Here is an 18,256-nt window from a genome sequence, read left to right as displayed (position 1 = left end):
AGTTCGTCGAGGGTGGCGATTATCATATCGATGCATATTTCTATTGAAAAACTTTAAAGGGTAACTCGTGTCAAATTTCACCATATAATGTTTTAGCTGTTTTTGACAAATGACTACGTCACTTTCTCATAAATCGGTAAGGTTTTCGAATCGAAATGCACATTTTCGAGAAATTGATGGTTTTAATCCCGCCCGGACGGCTCGCTTCGATGCCGTTGAAATCGCGCTACGCCGACGACGTTTTTGTTGATGACGTCACAACATGAACATTTTCGCTGTCGCGGTGGTTTACATTCCCGCGAAAAAAAAAAATCTCATTCGTTTATTTACAACTGCCATTGACCATTGACATTCCATCCTGTCCTTACACAATATATACACGATAAGAACTGAAGATTATGGAGAAGAAAAAGAAAAGGGTTGTCGGGTGGCGTTGTGCTGCGATGTTTTGCGGCAACACCAGCAAAACTGAAGGTGTTGGGGTTTTCCGCTGGCCTGACCCTATCAAAGAACCGGGCCGTCGCCATGAAGTTCGAGTTAAGAGGTCACCAGCCGGTGGTTCATCTTCTCCTCCTAATGCTCCTCCGGAACACAACTTCGAGAACCAACTCCAAATTCGTCTGCCGTTGTAGGTCTTCCAGCACATTTGGAAAAAATCTCGAAGTAACGAAGTAAGGGAAGGGACGGCCCCTCCCACCAAGTGCACAGTCCTAGTCATTTTATCATAAATTTCCTAAGTCCAACCAGGAAATTCCATCGCTGACTTCATAATAATGGTATTCCTAAAACTATTTTTAGACCTCATTTTATATTCATTAGATTTTCCTGAGCGTACGCGAACTACTGCGGATATAGCCTGGTACCACTGGCCACCGTCAGACGACGCTGTTGTGTTTGACCTATTTTGACTTTTGTATTGACGGGACGGACGGAGGCCAGGTTCCAGCCACCGTCTATAAATAGCTAATGACTGTTCAGACGAACTATGATCAATTTCAAAGCGCCCGTGCGGGTTCCTGGAAAACTCGGTTAAATAAACTATTTTTGGCTTATTCTAGTGTTCTTTTACTAAGGAGACTTACTCCTGAATATATATATATTTGTGGCCACACCCAACGAAATAATACGCGGTTGGGTGTGGTTTTTAGACAAACGAATTTACAGAACCGCGCTGCCGGCAGGCTTATTGATCTGTTTATAATGAAGCGTATTTATTCCACCAAACATCCCAGAACCATTGGCAACTAGGAGTGGCAGATATAGAAGAATGAAGATTCACGTTACCGGGGCATGTCTATGGTCCGGACTACACTCTCCTTCATTCAGACGCTCATCGTTTTCTTGGGTTTGGAGAGAGACAGAACTAGGCTTGGGTCCGTTGGGAGGGGCACCACTTCTTCTAAAAACTTGGTCGGAAGTTCGGAAACTGGATCACTCGACTCTCATCTAGTCGTGCTAACTAAACTCGCTGCTTGTAGTGTTGAAAGATTCACCGGCTTCTTGACGAAAACTGTACTATTCAGGAGAGATGAGAAAACACGTCCTGCTCCTCCAAACCCGATGCCGCCTCCGATCCGCTAGCCTCGTTTTCGCTCAGACATCAACAACTAGTAGTCTTACGCAACTTGTCACATGTTGAGTACTTATTCGGCCGCGTACTTATTTAACCGAGTTTTCCAGGAACCCGCACGGGCGCTTTGAAATTGATCATAGTTCGTCTGAACAATGACGTCATTGCGGGGAAGCCTGTCAACAAATCCGAAAGCGAGGTAAGTGCGAACACGTGTGTATTAGCTGTCATACATATGTCAGATGCCTTGTGTCAGATGGCAGAGACGGAGTGCGTTAAAAAAAGACTATGGCTACTCCACGAAAATGTGTTGAAATGTGATAGCGATTTCTGTGTGGCTTGTGGACAGCTTGCAACGGCTTTAGAAACTTATATTCAGTACTACGGCGAACATTCACCCTTCCTAAAGCAAGTTTGGATTTCAATGAGAAATCCAGTACTTCTTTGTACTATTCCATTGGTTAAATAAAGGCAGATTTTATCGAAATGATGCTAGAAAATGGATGCAGAAATGAATGGTTGACAAAATGAAGCTTTAAGCGTCTATTGATAATGAGCCGTCGGTTCACAATTATACGTCCAATCCGTAATCTCACAAAGTATTCTACGAAAAAAACTTTTGTGAACATGATTACACTTAATACACAATATTTGAGTATTTCAAGCAAGCACAACTAACTCGTGTTTATTAAACACGATTTCAATATAATATAAAAAGACGTTGGAAATCAACAACTTTCGTGACTCAAAATTCCGAGTCGTGCAAAGATTGGCTGGAACCTGGCCTCCGTCCGTCCCGTCAATACAAAAGTCAAAATAGGTCAAACACAACAGCGTCGTCTGACGGTGGCCGGTGGTACCAGGCTACTGCGGATATAGCTTCTTCCTAGAGCGAATAGGAAAATATTCGACGGTCTGACTTGTTCATGTTGTGAGGTCATGAGGTCACGTGACTTAGTGCGGGTTTTTCAAAACGTCTTCGGCAGTTGGCCAGTCTGACGCGATTAAAACAGCGATTTTATAATAAATCGAATCAAAAATGGAAAATTTGAGCTTTACATTTGTGATCAACAATTAAAAACGGACGTATTTCCGCCAAGTTATAAATCACATCATAGTATCACTTTAAGTTTGTGTCATACAATATGTTAAACTAGGTTTCTTGAACCTTTTATTATATCCGCTGGTTATGTATATATATATAATTGATCGACCATGTTTTACTATGAATCACCAATAGATGGCAGTGTGTGGAATTGTGGTTTCCCTCAGCATCGAGTATTTTTCGTTACTCAACACTTGACAACATTAACCCAATCCTTCTTATCTGAGACACTGGTAAAGAGTGCATAAATATACTATTGCTTGCAAGTACATACAGCCGCGAAAGCGGAATGAAACTGACCACAAAGCTCGTGAAAGCGGAAAAACTTTTACGCCGCGGCAAACCACTGCAGTGAAATCAGATCTTTAGTGTTCAACGTAGTAAACAACTCGCGTCAAAATGACAAAACCCTTGGGTTCGTGATTGTCCCACTTCTAACTTTTAACGCCATTGCCCTAAATTTGCAGCCGGGCTGTATTAAGAGAGAAAACAAATCACCAGAACTAGTATGTCCTTCTGTGTACTCACACTCTGTTGTCATTCATTCAAACAAGTTTAGGCCCGATTCAAATGATACGGACTTATCGTTTATCCTCGGATTATAAATGTAGCAATTAAAATCATCATCACATAAAGAAATAAACTTGGCGTGATAATCACTCCGTGGCTGTCTGTGTTGCACGCATGTCCTCTACAGCACGACGTACATTTCAGATAGGTCAATCCGTATCCTTGGAACTTACATCCATAATAACATGTATCCGTACAGCTTCTTTCAATGCTGATCTTCACACCTTGAAGCTCGACCCTCTCAACCTTAAATTGTAATTCATTCTAGATTAGAAATATACGTACAGGTTGTTTGATTAAGGAATTGATACCGAACTGGAGGTATTGGTTGTCTCACCCAAACCGCTCGTAATGTAGACCAAAACCGAGGCGTAGCCTATATTTAGCTCCACCCGAGCGGTTTGGGTGAGACAATCAATACCGACAGTGAGGTATCAATTTCTATTCTGAAACATCTCAAATCAAATATTGAATAATTTGGTTTTAAATGCTTTTGAAGTGCTTCCACATTTTGCACTAACCCAAGCGGTTATGGTTGTCTCGCCCAAACCTCTGTTGTGAAAACGATGCTTTATATATTATCCATTATGAAAATGAAATATTCTCACTCGGGTATTTTAAAATTATCTCTAATGTAATTCGGTTTGTTACACTTTGAATAAAATAATTAGCTACGAAATGTCGTCTCGTCGCTGGTGGTTTACATGAAAGTTGTGTGTCTCCAAGCATGATTTATACTAGTACCTCAAAAGGCATCTCCGTATAACAACCTATGTGTGAGTGTGATCGAGCGAATAATTTTAAATACTCAAGAATGAAGTGCCAAGAACCATACTCATATATATGCTCTCAGCAACACTGCCCATGTGTCTCCTCAAAGCAAAATGGTGGCAAAAGGTAAACTTCTAAAAAGGCATATTTGCTTTACGGAACCATATAAATTGAGTCGTCCAGGGAGGAGAACAAAATTTTGATATGATTATACCCGGCCTTATTCAGAAACACTTTCAAGTAAATTCAAATCGTTCAACACCCGCGAAATATCTTGCAAACCTGACTGAAGTACATGTAAACATTGTAGATGCCACTTTTAAGGAAGCCACCTACTATGTGCATCCTGAGGAAATCGGGGGTTAACGTTCGCTTCTCCGGCCCTGCACTGCACGGATGTCTGTGAGATCTGCTTTGACGGCACCTATCCGCTACAGGAGATTAGCGTGGGTATAATTATTCTCTGCAGTCATACCTTGCAGTATTTATCTTTCATGCCGCAGGAGATGATGTCTACTTTGGGAAGGTTTGACTGGCAGGTGTGGGCTGTTGGGTCGTATGGCGTGATTTTGTAACTTTCCTTACACGTGTAGCAGGAAAGATTGGTACCAGTCAGTCCTTCATAGTAGATGCCTCCGAAAGCTGAAAACATGGGATTTCAAATAATTTCTGTTCAAGTTTCAAATGTAGCTCATACATGTGACAACTAAGACACCACGTGTTAACCTTTCGTTTTTAAATGCGAAAGTAAATTTGAAACAGAAAACTGGAAACTGGAAATAAAAGTTGATTCAGAATGTATCACTGATCATATCAAAATGTGTAGTTGATACCATAATCGAAGTTTTTTGTCGAAGAGAAGCATTCGACCGTGGCTTGGTAATAATGGATGAATTCGCCGGAACAAAACAATTTTCCTTTGCGTTTATTATGTCTTTTATCTATGGTTTGGCCAAATCAGAAGTTATATTCCTATAGCACTGAAAGAACCCTTTCTAATAGCAGCTCTCAAAGATATATCTTCCACGGCGTGTATATGTCTATTATTAAAATCTGATATTCCATTCATTGCTTAGCAATATCACACATAATGGACAGTCTTATTTCTAGTCGCTACCTTTGGAAATGAGAGATCAAGGACGTTATTGCCGTCACGATTAAGGCATCGTTACAATTACCACAACTCTGGTGTTTTCCCAATTACAACGGAGGTTTAGAATTCCTGTCTCAGATTGGCCATACTCGGCTCAATAACCAAATTGGGATACTCCTCACATTCATTATCTTTAAGCCAATGTCACTCCCATAAAATGCGAGTGACACTGGTTTTCCACGATGAATAATCACCCAGTAACACGAAATAGGCAGATGGGTGACAGCTAATTAGATGACTGGTCAGTGCGATGAAAAGCAGAATCGTTGCCACCAGAAAGGTATACTGAACTTCCAGCGGTGCTGCCTTCGCACCGCGTTGTCTGGACGCTGAACAATGTCAATACATTGAGGGTCAAGTAGATATCTTAGGCGTACCCGTCATAATTTTATCTTTTCTGTGTCACTTATAGTTGTCCTTTCAACCTTTCATATGACTGGTTTGAATATGCAAAAACAGTAAGCGTATCTGAAGAAATGAATGTCGTCCGTTACCTGCACACGACACCAGGATTTGTTGTCTGGTTATCATCCAATTTAATAAATATTTTTGCATTTTCTACTTGGTGGCGTGCCAAAGAAAAACAATTATCTCGGAGACATGTGGGGCCTGATCTGATGATCTGCGGTGAAATGGCATCCTCACTCAGTAGGGAGAGTCAATTCCCAAATGGCCTGGGCACGAGACTCTCCATTCGTGTTTTCAAATGCGCATTTAGGTCGTGGGCGATAGCTAGCAAGGATGATAATTCCCCTTCTCGCCACTTTGCGCCACCACATGTAGCATAACACTGGCTGATCTCTAATAAAGGATTTTCGCTGGTGTTGGGTTCATTTTAATCTACATTTTGTAATGGCGCAACAAACCAACGGCGACTAAGGCGTGCATCACACGCTCCACTGTACGTGCGTCACTAGGCGAGCCATTTCTATCTGGAAATCTTCATTACCCGCATTTTTATAAAACAAGGTCAAGAGTAGGGGTAGGAAGTCAATTAGCAATGAACATGGAGCTCTCTTGTAGCGTTATCCAACCACATCGCGGGGAGTATGATTTGACATTAAAACCAATTGGACGATCGCATCAGAATGATCATGTGTTACCCCGGTACGTTTCTTGGTCGACCGTTGGTGCGGCGGGTGATGATAGGTTAGCCGACGGCGATCGACCCAGCTTAAACTCCAACGAGACATTTAATAAACGCAGTAACCGTTAGAGAAAGATTCTGGACCTAGAAGAAGGCCAGTGACCCCATGCCTACCCTTACTCCATATTCTTTAATTACCTTTACCCTTACACCCAATAGAAATAGATAAGTTAGTTTTTGCCTGTTTGTCAAAAACAATGTCCTTATAGGTAAAGTACAACATGTACAATCTTTGAATTGAACAATGATTCATTAATTTGTATATATTAGTGCTCTTAGGTCATGTTATATCAGGGATCTTGATTTAGCCGTTCGGGTGTATATAGACACTGGAACATCATTCACATCCAAATGGCGATCCGCTGAGCACAATTATGGCACTTGACCGTTTTTTGGTTAAAATCAGTGAATAAATTTGAGAATGTGAGGTGATCTCTTGACGAAATTATTTCTAATCCTTCGTGAACTATATGAGTGACAAATCCTGTCCAAAACAAAACACACCCTGCTAGACAACCCTTGTGAATTCGATGAACAGATCACCAGAACAAAAAAGACTGGCTCACGCAAACGATAATGTCAAAGCAGTGATGATTTTATTTCAATCTTCAGATGGAATGAAGACTAGCCATTACATAGGAATACGGGAAGTACCTACTCGCATCTTTTTCATATGACACCTGCCATTCTACTTTCCTTTACAATAACCTTCTAATTCTTGGTCACATCCTCGGCCCTCCTTTTTAGAAGGGCTTTAACACCCAATTTCAAAGCTTCCTTGGCTGCTTCCTTCCAGTGGCTCTTCACGAAATTCTTGAAAAACAATCTCTTGGCGACCTCTTCGGACTCTTCCTTTGTCACATCCTCGCCTCTCTTTTCAAGGGCTTTACTAGCCAGTTTAAGACCAGCCCTGGCTGCTTCCTTCCAGTGGCTCTTCACGAAATTCTTGAAAAACAACCTCTTGGCGACCTCTTCGGACTCTTCCTTGGTCACATCCTCGCCTCTCTTTTCAAGGGCTTTACTAGCCAGTTTAAGACCAGCCCTGGCTGCTTCCTTCCAGTGGCTCTTCACGAAATTCTTGAAAAACAATCTCTTGGCGACCTCTTCGGACTCTTCCTTGGTCACATCCTCGCCTCTCTTTTCAAGGGCTTTACTAGCCAGTTTAAGACCAGCCCTGGCTGCTTCCTTCCAGTGGCTCTTCACGAAATTCTTGAAAAACAATCTCTTGGCGACCTCTTCGGACTCTTCCTGGGTCACATCTTCCTCTCTCTTGATGGTTCTTTCAGTGGCAACACTGCAAATGACCACGGACAGGACCAGTAGGATGACGAACTTCATTTTATCTGGAAGATAATGATCATGAAGATTTACTGACTGATAGGTCAGAAATACCTGTAAAATTTCGCGCCTTTTTAAGATTCTGGGAAATAGATAAATAGATAATTTTGTCAACAAATTTTATTATGTTTCACTACCAAATTCTTTCGGTTTTCGAAATCTAAATTTTGTTTTTGCGCATCCACTTTGTTACTTTGTTTCTGAAAAAATAGGAGCTTTACCCCACGCTACAAGTAGTTGAAACGATTTTTCCTTATTTATAGGAAATTGGAATAGTGCATACATCTGTTTGGTTTTGAGGCAAGGATCAATAAAAACCAAATTTCAAAGAATTCCGGAAAGGTTGTTCGTCCTCCAGAGCCCCAAACGATGCGGACATAATATTTATGAATGGACTATAAGCTATGTGGTTCGGCTTGGTCTCAGAAAACCAGTTTATTAAAGAACGTCGCGAAATACGGGGCGGGACAGAAAAATTGGAGTTGCTCGGAAAAGTGCCTAATGACCCCAACTCTTTTTAGTGTTTTTATTATTCAGTTTTTAATGCAGTTTAAATCAGGGTATTTTTCCTGCCTCAGAATTTGAAAAAGTGTTTTGCTTCAGTGTATTGCCTTCATCCCAGTGTCGGAGGCCAGTGGCCAACACTGAATTTCAAGTGTGCTGCGTTCTCTGTGAAATTGTAAGCATTTCATGTTGTTTTAAGAGTACAGGCTCTAACCTTTAAAATAGCATAATTACGTTTTTGTCTAGACTGGTTTTCGGAAATAAAAAAAGTGATATACATGTACCAATATACCCGTATTACGAGTTTGTTCATCAACAAACCCAAGAGGTGAAACATTATCGCTGATGAAACACGGACCGTCAAACATGCTCACTTTGCACTAAAAAACTTTTCCACGCCCGTAAATAGCTTTCAAAAGACAGGTAGGGGTATTCTAAACAGGCATACCAAATATCTGCAATTCTATCAAGCGGGGTCTAGTGAATTTTGGAAGATTTCTTAAAATGTACAATGTTTTGTTGGCACAATCCCCGATCGATTGAGTTTTTGTGAAAAACGATGCTGAAAAAACTTGCTAACTTCGCCACATCATGGGGTTTCACTGGGTTTTATACTTTCGGCTAAAAAACAGATCAGGAGTATTATCAAAAGGAACTCCGGTAGTGACGAAAAATCCTTTTCATTGGCTGATACATCTGCCTTTTGGGCGATGGATGAAAGTATGGCGATGTCAGCAGATTTTGGGTTTGGCTCAGTTGGCATGTTTTACGGGAGTGATAATGAGAAGAAGAGTAACGATGTAACAGCGTGGCACTTACCTTATCAACGGGTGCTTCCAGATTCGAATGCTGACAGAAATCATTGAGGGTCTCGCATTATATCGTCTTTCTCATGAATTAATCAAGAAATAATTAAGAATTAGAAAAATGCGAATAGAAATTGAGTCATTAATTTTAACTGCCGTTCTGGGTTTGGCCCAGCTGTTAGTGTCTGGCTGAAAATCATTAAAGGCCTTTATCCACATTCGGGTGTTTTATGCCGCGTATCGTTTGTGAGAGGCACGATGTAAAATACATTGTGTATAATAAACGTAGGCCTTGTGTATATGTAGCATTACGTGGTGTGACATTCATCTATTATTGAAGGATTCTGCCTTACATGTAATTGAAACTAAACGTAGACCCCCTGTCTGAAACCATAATTATTGTTTTAACAAATGGGTGTCAGGTAATAGGTCTTGGCTCCAGTCCGTCCAACATCATTTCTGAAGTGTCATTTTTCATCCTCTTTGAAAATAAAGGGGGATATAAATTCCGGGGAACTGGGGAACTGGGGAACATATCATCGAAAAAATGTCCAGAAGTTCTGCTGTGGCAGCCATTTTGAAATTGAAAATGGCGGTCGCAGCAGGTACTACTATCATGTCACTGATACCTAAAATATAGCAAATGGTCATTAAGTACATTTGAGCAAAAAACGTTTTGCTGTAATAAGCTCTTAATACATGTCTGTGCAAATAATCAGGCTTGGCAAATGAGATGCATAATTTTAGTGGTGGCCATCTTGGAATCCAATATGGCGGCATGTGACGTCATCGTCAATGGCACCATTCGATTGGTTGGGTTAGACTTGATGACCTAGCTTTGAGTTTTGTTTGGAGCCGTATTAAAACTCAAGTTATAGCCAAAAAACTGTTTTAGATCGACTTCGACGAGGCGACCATATTGAAATTCAAGATGGCGGTCAAAACAGGAGCCGCCTTTTCACTGTTACCAATCTTTAAATGGTTTGACAGCCTACAATCTTTAGGTTGGTGTGAAAACTATGCGTGCCATTTACCATTCGCCATCTTAAAATCCCAGACGGCGGGCATCTGGACTCAATTTTGACGCTGCCATTCGATTGGCCATACCCAAGAACATGCGGTTAGCCGTTCATCTATCTCTGTAGCTAATTTAGAACAAAAGTTTTCATGAAAAACTGTCTAGTGGTCCTGCTGTGTCGGCCATTTTGAAATTCAAGATGGCGGCCGCTAGGGGGCGATTTTCAGATGTCACCCATCCTGAAAAGACCCGGGTAATGTATACCTTGGCATGCAACCCGAGGAAGATATGGCCTGGGTAGAGCCACTGGACCACAGTAAAAATAGGAAGAATTGGCGCTCTATGGTTGGCTCCAGATATCTGCGCATACGTGTAGCAGCCCGTTTTTTCACTAATTTGATTCTAATCTGATTAAAAAGTATGACAATATTTAAATAATTATGTCTACCAACTGCTGCCTGCATTTTAAATGAGGATATTTCAGGTAAACAGAGCATAAATCAATATCCAGGGCACCGTCATTTGCATGTGATCGGTTCTGGCTAAGTATTGACCATATGCAGGCCAAAGATTTGGAAAAGGCTCGTACATGTAACATGGGTGTAGATGTCTGACAAGATTATCCGTAAAGTTCAATAAAAGTGAAAATCTCTTGAAAATTAAATGAGATGGAGTTAGTTGAGAACACTCCCATATCTCTCACGATTTTAGGAAAAGATTAATAGGAAAAAACAACTTGAAGAGACGTCATTGTGTGGAAAAGATCAAGAAACAGCAACTTTGTTGTTGTTTTACTCACAACAATACATTTGCACCAACTCAATATGTAATTATGGCTTTTTTTTAACTAATTGGAAAATGAATTTTTAAAACGACTACCTTCTTTTTTCCTTTTCCCCTTTTCCCCTTTCCCTACACGTGTCATGCGTCTCATTTAGCCAGAGCTCAGCAAGTTGTGTCAGTGTCAATGATGCTGCCGTTAACTTAACTTGATTTAAGACGATAAATACCAAGTTAAGTTGACGCCAGTGCCTGTGACAAAATGTTTTTTTGAGCAACCAGGCCCTGCTCACATTTGGTTGCTTTTTTTATTTGCAGACTAATGAAAATGTTATTTTATATCCAGCCTGACTGCTATTAGGACAGACCTTTGGATCACTGGCCGCGGTGCATTTGGGGCACCAACTTGCAATGGACTGACAACTGTCTCATCTATATGTGGTGAGCAGGCCTTATGAGACGGCCCCTCACCAGCGAGCGACGAATGAGAGGTCGCGCAAGTGCAGAGCGCGGTGATTGAGCGGATCGACGAGACACACCGATTTGACTGTAGTTTCAAGAGAATAAAGAGCGTTGAAATCAAGAATAACCATACATAGATCGTAGACGTGAGTTATTACGTAGTAGCTAGAAACTCGAATATTACACTGGTGAGCAGCGGAATGGGATAAAAGCCCATTATCATTGATAATTTACAAGAATTAATCGAGCCCGGCCGACGCATTTTAGCTCCGCCATTGCATAGTGTAAAATTGTGTACATTGTATGCGAACCTACAGGTGTTTTCCCGCGACATTTGCACATGAAATATACTGTGCCGGCGCCAGTTTTAGCTGTGTCAATACTCCAGTAACGAACTGAGTGTCCATTTGTCGATCTTGCCTGAGAGTATAGCGTACATTTCGTGTACATTAACGTAAACCAGCTAGAACAATGGCAACGCATGATGGCAGTGACCCAGAGACGGGGGCCGTCTCACAAATGATAAGTAGGCCGACGATGAGTCAGCCAAGTGACATGTTTATCGCGAGGTCAGGGGCAGAGGTCACGATGTCTACATCAGGTAGTAGACCTAAGGTTAGTTCTACTGGCGATAGGCCAAAGCTACCACTAAGCCCCACTGCAGATGTGGCCAGTGGGTCACCAAACCTCGCTTCTTTGCCATCACAAGGTGCTTCTCAGGCCCCTTCTGGCCTAGATATGAATGCTTTGGTGGTGGCATTGCTCAGTCAATTGGCTGCAAGTAGTGGTCATGTGGGTAACAGTGGTCACCCAGCCCCGGGTCTAAACCCTGACCTGCCCGCACCCACCGTTTCAGCAGTTCCCCTTGCCCACAAAGTACAGGCACCTAAAAACTTTGTGGTCGGTCAAAACTTTTGAATTTGGCTAGAACGTTTCGACACCTATGCCGACCTTTGCAAGATACCCCAGAGTCAAAGGCGGGAGCAACTGCAGTCAAGGCTGGACCACCAGGCCTATGTGGCAATTGCAAATCTCCATTTGCCATCGGGGATGGAGTACGAGGAGTATAAGGAGGCCCTCCTCAACCGCTTCATGAACACCACGAAAGAAGATTTCAAATTGCAACTTCGAGGACGGAATCAAAAGAGCAGTGAGACCCCCGAAGCTTATGCGGATGCACTCCAAGAATTGGCATTAAACGCCTATCCAGGGAGTGGGTTTTCGATCCAACAGGAGATGGCATTGGATCGCTTCATGAGTGGGGTTGAGGCCTCCGAAACTACCCGAGAGCAGCTTTTTTTGGCTGCGCCTACCACCTTGAGTGAAGCTGTGAGAAAGTTTCGCCAGCTCCAAGCGGCCAAGTTGATGTCACGGCAATCGGAGGCGCTTCTTCAAAAACCAAAGAAAGTTGCAGCGACGAGCTCAACCAAAACTCAAGGTGAGGTAAATAGGGTAGACAAAGAAAACCAGTCAGAAATGGCAAAAATGCTTGACATTTTAGGTAGAATGGAAACCCGCCTCAGCCAGCTTGAGCAAGGCGCTAATGCAAGGAGATCAAATTCCTATGCCAGGCGTGACAATAAATGTCGTATTTGTAATAATGAGGGACACAGGGCTAGCCGGTGCCCTATGGCTGAGTGTTACCAGTGTCATGGTAAGGGCCACTTTGCTAGAGATTGTACAAATGTGTCGGAAAACTCCAACCAGGGAGTATCGAAGGGCCGAGATGCTTCCCACCAATTGTAAATGTACGGCCCCCACCACATGTAAATATTATTAGTGTTGGAGAGACACCCACTGTGATTGATGTAAACATCACTAGGGATGTCCTCCAGCAGAAATCAGTTGGTGGTGATCTATACCCATCACTGATTAGTCATGTAGGGCCTAACACTAGTACAGGTACATCGTGGAGAGAAGTTTCATGTCCTATAGCTGCCCCTGAGACCAGAGAATACGGCAGTTAATTCTCATCTGCCTGAGAGGTATGGTTTGCCCCCATTAAATAAGGTGCCTGATGGTGTACCCAAGGTGACTGATTTACACGTTGCTCTGGGAACGCCTCCTGCGGTTGATTTAGTTGCGAATGGTAATACCATTATAGAACCATCAACTAGTATTGGTACAAACTTATCTAATGAATGTCCAGCTTACCATATAATTTCAGAAGACCGTGCAGTTTTAGGTCCAACAGCACCACCTATCAGCAAAGAAAAACGACCAAGCCCAGAGAACATATTGCAGACGTCCAAATTGAACCCAACGGCAACGAGATTTGAACCTACTTCAGCGCAACCCAAGAAAGGTAGCATTAACTGGGTAGACAGCAGCTTGTTTGTCACTGTTCAGGTCAATGGGGAGTCTATGCCAATTTTGCTTGACACCGGAGCGACTTCTACTGCAGTAAGCGCAGCGGTATGGAAGCAATTTTCCTATTCTGGGGAAGAGCTTGGGCCAGCAGATGGTTCTCTCACGTCAGCATCAGGTGATGAGTTGCATGTTCTTGGGTGCACCACGGTCTTATTCCAGTTTGGTGATTTAGAGATTCTTCATAAGGTTGATGTGATTGATAATCTTGACTATCCCTGTCTCCTTGGTAGTGATTTCTTTGCAAAACATGACTGCACAATTGACTATGGTACCAAGACCCTCGCCATAGCCGGACAGGAACTTCCTCTCCATCAGGACAGAGAAAACCCACGGATAAGTCGAGTGACCCTTAACCGATCTGTAACGATACCACCCAATTCAGAGATGATTTTGACAGGACATCTCAGGTCGTCGGTGCATCTTAATGAAGGCACTCCTGGCATCATTGAGAGGAGGAAGGGAAACCAGTCCTTCTTTACCGGCCGGACTTTAATGGTCCCACAGAAGGGAAAGGTTCCAGTACGTGTGGCAAATCTCTCCGACTCTGAGGTGCACATCAAGTCACACCATACCCTTGGATGGTTCCACCCAAGTTGTGCATCGGATGCCAAGGCTATTCCTTTCTCCCCAGATGAGATGAACAACAAGGAATCTACGTCGACTGCCCAGAAAAAAGAACACACAGGAGCGTCATCTGATTGGTGCTATAGACCCAACCAGAAAGACTGAAAACTGTGGTAGGCCAGCCGATGCAGACACGTCAAGAGACCAGCCGTCAGCAGCAAGAAAGCCCAGGGATGAGCAAGAAATGGAGACCCTCTTTGCTCAGATGCAACTAGAGCAGACTGATCTTGCCCCAGAGCAGTTAAGAAAGGCAAAACAACTGGTTACAGACTATGAGGACATCTTTTCGAGTGGCGATTTTGACATTGGCCGTAGTGAGTTAATTCAACATCACATTGACACTAGGAACTCACCGCCAATCAAGCAGGCTCCCCGACAACTTCCACCTCACAGGTTGGAAGCAGTAGAGGAGATTGCTCAAGGCCTACTGGAAAAGAACCTTATCAAGTATGCGCCCAAGGTCCATGGAGTTCCCCGATCGTCTTAGCCAAGAAGAAAGATGGGTCCCTACGTCTTTGTATTGACTATCGCCGGGTTAACAGCTGTACGGTTAAGTCTGCACAACCTCTCCCTCGGGTGGATGACACGCTAAATGCTTTGAACGGTTCATGTTGGTTTAGCTCCCTAGATTGTGCGTCCGGATATTGGCAAATGGAGGTTGCACCCGAAGATCGATCTAAGACTAGCTTTGTTCTTGGAAATAAACAGTTTGAATGGAATGTCATGCCCTTCGGGTTAACCGGAGCGCCTGCATCCTTTACCCGTCTGATGTTCTTGGTGTTGGGAGGACTAACCCATTGTTTGGCTTATCTCGATGACATCATTGTCCACACTGTGTCATTTGATGATCACCTCACACGATTGGAGGAGGTCTTCAAAAAGATCCGAACATCCGGGCTGAAGCTTAAACCGACTAAGTGCAAACTTTTTTCGGAAGTCTGTCTCCTTCCTAGGTCATGTTGTTTCCAAAGATGGTATCGCCACTGATCATGAAAAGACCAAGAAGATTGCTAGCTGGCCAGTGCCAATAAACCTGGCTGAGTTACGTTCTTTCCTCGGTCTTGTAACCTATTACCAACGATTTGTCCCAGAGTTCTCTAAAATAACAACCCCCTTGCACAATCTTACAAAGAAAGGAGTAGAGTATGTCTGGTCTCTGCAATGCCAAGAAGCTTTCACTACGCTAAAAGCACTGTTGACATCTCCTCCGATCCTTGCTTATCCTGATTGCACCAAAGATGCTGGAATTTTCATTCTAGATACCGATGCGAGTGATTTTGCGATAGGGGTTGTCCTGTCACAAGTTCAACCTGGTGACACTGAAAGAGTGGTGGCTTACGGCAGCAAAACTCTTAACAGCGACGAGCGTAACTATTGCACAACACGGCGGGAGATGCTAGCATTAGTCACCTTTTGTGAGCACTTTCGTTATTACTTGCTAGGTAAGAAGTTCCGTGTCAGAGTGGACAACATGGCCCTGCGGTGGTTGCTAAATTTCAAGAATCCATCTGGACAAGTAGCTCGTTGGTTGGAGCGATTGGCTGAATTTGACTATGAGATCGAACATCGCCCTGGGAAGCTCCATGGGAATGCAGATGTACTCTCTCGTCGGCCAAAGCGTATCCGCCAACATGGAGACTGCCCGTCATGTGGGCCAACGGATAAACCAAATAACGAGGATTGCAGGGGTGACAGCACTTGCGTAAAACACCTTGAAGAGGGAAAAGTGAAAGGACCAACCTTGGTGGTAAGAACAGAAGGCAAATCGCAAAGCATCCTTTCATGGACTTCAACAGACTTGGCAAAGGCTCAACGGGTAGATCCGGACATAGGCCCCGTGATTGAGCACATAGAAAAGCACAAGAAGCCATCTGAAGCAGTCTTAAGATCCCTCGGCACCACTGCACGAGCTATCATGGCCCAGTTTCAGTTACTAGATGTTAAGGATGACTGCCTTATTCTGAGGTCGCCAGAGAAAAAGTACCGGGATAACCCTCGCTGGGTCCTTCCAAAATCTTTGGCTGACCAAGCAATAAGTAACCTTCATGAAGGGTACGCCGGGGCACATCTTGGGGTATTGAAAACCCATGCTAAAGTAAGGAGTAGGTTCTGGAGACCAGGTTTGAAGCGATTGGTGGTTGAATTCATACGAGCATGTCCAACTTGCCAGATGATCAAATCACCACCTAAGACTGCCAAAGCACCAATGGAGAGCATTCCAGTAGGAAGACTGGAATGCTCTCCATTGGACTAAATTACCGATGTGCATTGATATAACGGTTAACGTCATAGTTTGTCAATGCATACCTTGTCAATTGAAAACAACATGTACATGTAGTTGCGATGTAAGCTATATGTATAAAAAAAGCCTTAAAGAGTTAAAACAAAATTGGACTCTTAGATATATTTGCAATTGATATTTGTGCTGACGCAGTCGCATTCGGAGGGAACAGCCACCGCATCTCCAATTGCGCGTTATAATACAGTATTTTACCTTCGGCTACGACGAGAAACTAATTTAAAATGATTGAGTTGGTTCCCATGTTTATCGACAGATGAAGATATATGAACGCCATTATATCTTAACAGAGCGGTGGCGTCTTGGCTCTGCATCACACATGGCGCGGGGTGATAGGACTCGATTATACCGTAATTTAGTGATTTAGTTGTTGTCTTCAGGGGAAGACTGCGATTATTTGAGATACCAAACCGTGGCGGATCAACCGAATGAGCGGGTTCGGATCATTAGGAAAATGTTACTGTCTTGGATTGTATTGTCTCTCACAGGGAGCCGTTTTTTTTCCTATTTTCATGACCCCCGATCACCCATGGGTGCAAGCTTACGCATGAACCCATATAACTTCTGTTGCGTGAATTCTAGTTGGTCACATCAATTATAGACAGAAAAAAGCTATGTATCACATGGTCACCCAGACACATTTACAGATATCGAAGTGCTGATCACTGAATGTCTCTTAAGTATCGTAAGAAGCTCTTACCTTTGTCTATAAGTAGATTAAAGAGTGCAATCCATATAATTATCCACTTATTGGACACCATCTTGCTTGTCACTCATCCAGGTTGACACGGACTGCTACGAAAGATGATTCGAGGTCACCTTTCAGTAACTGTTGACATGATGAAGTTTTCGGATATTTTGTCTAAAGAAGATATCTCCACTTGAAAAGGATATAAACAACAATCAAATATCCAAATGGTCGTCTCGGATCCGCTAGTCTGATATAAATGCGTAGAAAGTTTTATGTTGATCGTATTGTCAACCGAATCGCTAGTGGTTTGCTAAATTCGTTACTGGGGAAAACTCTCACGAGTCGCACACACTTACATAGAAACACAAATAAGTCACTAGTGATATTTCGAAACAGCGCCTTGGACACACAGGCTGACTGCTCTCAGATAAACCGACCCTTCCTTTCGGAATCGATGAAATTGATTCTGTGCTGCTAACATGTTTCTAGGGGTTCAGCAAATGTCACCACCAAGCTTCCTTCCGAAGAAAGCATTAAATATCAACGAAAACTTGAACAATTATAAAACTAATAATAATTATCACCACATGTAATTGTTTTGCGATCAGTCCAACCTAACGATTCAACTTTAAACCACTAAGTATCCAGATAAATTTCAGTAGCAAAAACCCGGCGCTCATCCCATGATCTGGATCTGAAATCGTAATCGGATCCTCAGAGTTCGTTCAAAACATAAATCATTTTCGAGAGCTGAAATGTCATGATAATTTCCTGGTAAGCTCCGTTGAGAGGTCACCTGGCCTGCTCACCTGAATCTAATACTGATCGTCTCTGCGTGGCTTTCTTTATGAGAACTGATCGCTTCCAGGCCATGCAGTGTCTCGAAGCTGCTCTCTTCTCCGTTAATTGCTATCAGCTCGCTGGATTTAGCACCGACCGTTCTTATTGACAGTTGTGCATTTAAAGGTAGGTTCCATGGGTTGTTTGTTGGCTGCAACGCTGGTCATCTCTCAGTTGCTGTGTGTAGAACTGCTGCTGGCTTGATGCA

At 42.9% G+C, this 18,256-nt stretch overlaps 1 protein-coding gene and 1 long non-coding RNA gene across 2 annotated transcripts; both read right to left on the bottom strand.

Moving 5' to 3' along the window:
• Positions 1-3,435: 3,435 nt before the first annotated feature.
• LOC135492194 (uncharacterized) lies at positions 3,436-17,424 on the bottom strand. The gene is made up of 3 exons (XR_010448043.1): positions 17,218-17,424; positions 4,492-4,658; positions 3,436-3,491 (listed from the first exon to the last, which is right to left on the bottom strand). It is a non-coding gene; the product is annotated as an uncharacterized LOC135492194 (long non-coding RNA).
• Positions 6,896-9,045, bottom strand: LOC135489372 (uncharacterized). Its single transcript, XM_064774713.1, has 2 exons — positions 8,978-9,045; positions 6,896-7,659 (listed from the first exon to the last, which is right to left on the bottom strand). The coding sequence occupies exon 2, from the start codon at positions 7,652-7,654 to the stop codon at positions 7,028-7,030; it is 627 nt and encodes a 208-aa protein (XP_064630783.1). The 5' UTR covers positions 7,655-7,659; positions 8,978-9,045; the 3' UTR covers positions 6,896-7,027.
• Positions 17,425-18,256: the final 832 nt, after the last annotated feature.

This window comes from Lineus longissimus, chromosome 1 (genome assembly GCF_910592395.1).
Source record: "Lineus longissimus chromosome 1, tnLinLong1.2, whole genome shotgun sequence".
Taxonomy (NCBI): domain Eukaryota; kingdom Metazoa; phylum Nemertea; class Pilidiophora; order Heteronemertea; family Lineidae; genus Lineus; species Lineus longissimus.
Note: the sequence above shows the minus strand (reverse complement) of the source record. Positions and strands in the feature narration are given on the sequence as shown.

What these genes read in the sequence shown, in the direction of transcription:
- LOC135489372 (XM_064774713.1), bottom strand. Translation starts at nt 7,654, where the DNA reads ATGAAGTTCGTCATCCTACTGGTCCTGTCCGTGGTCATTTGCAGTGTT.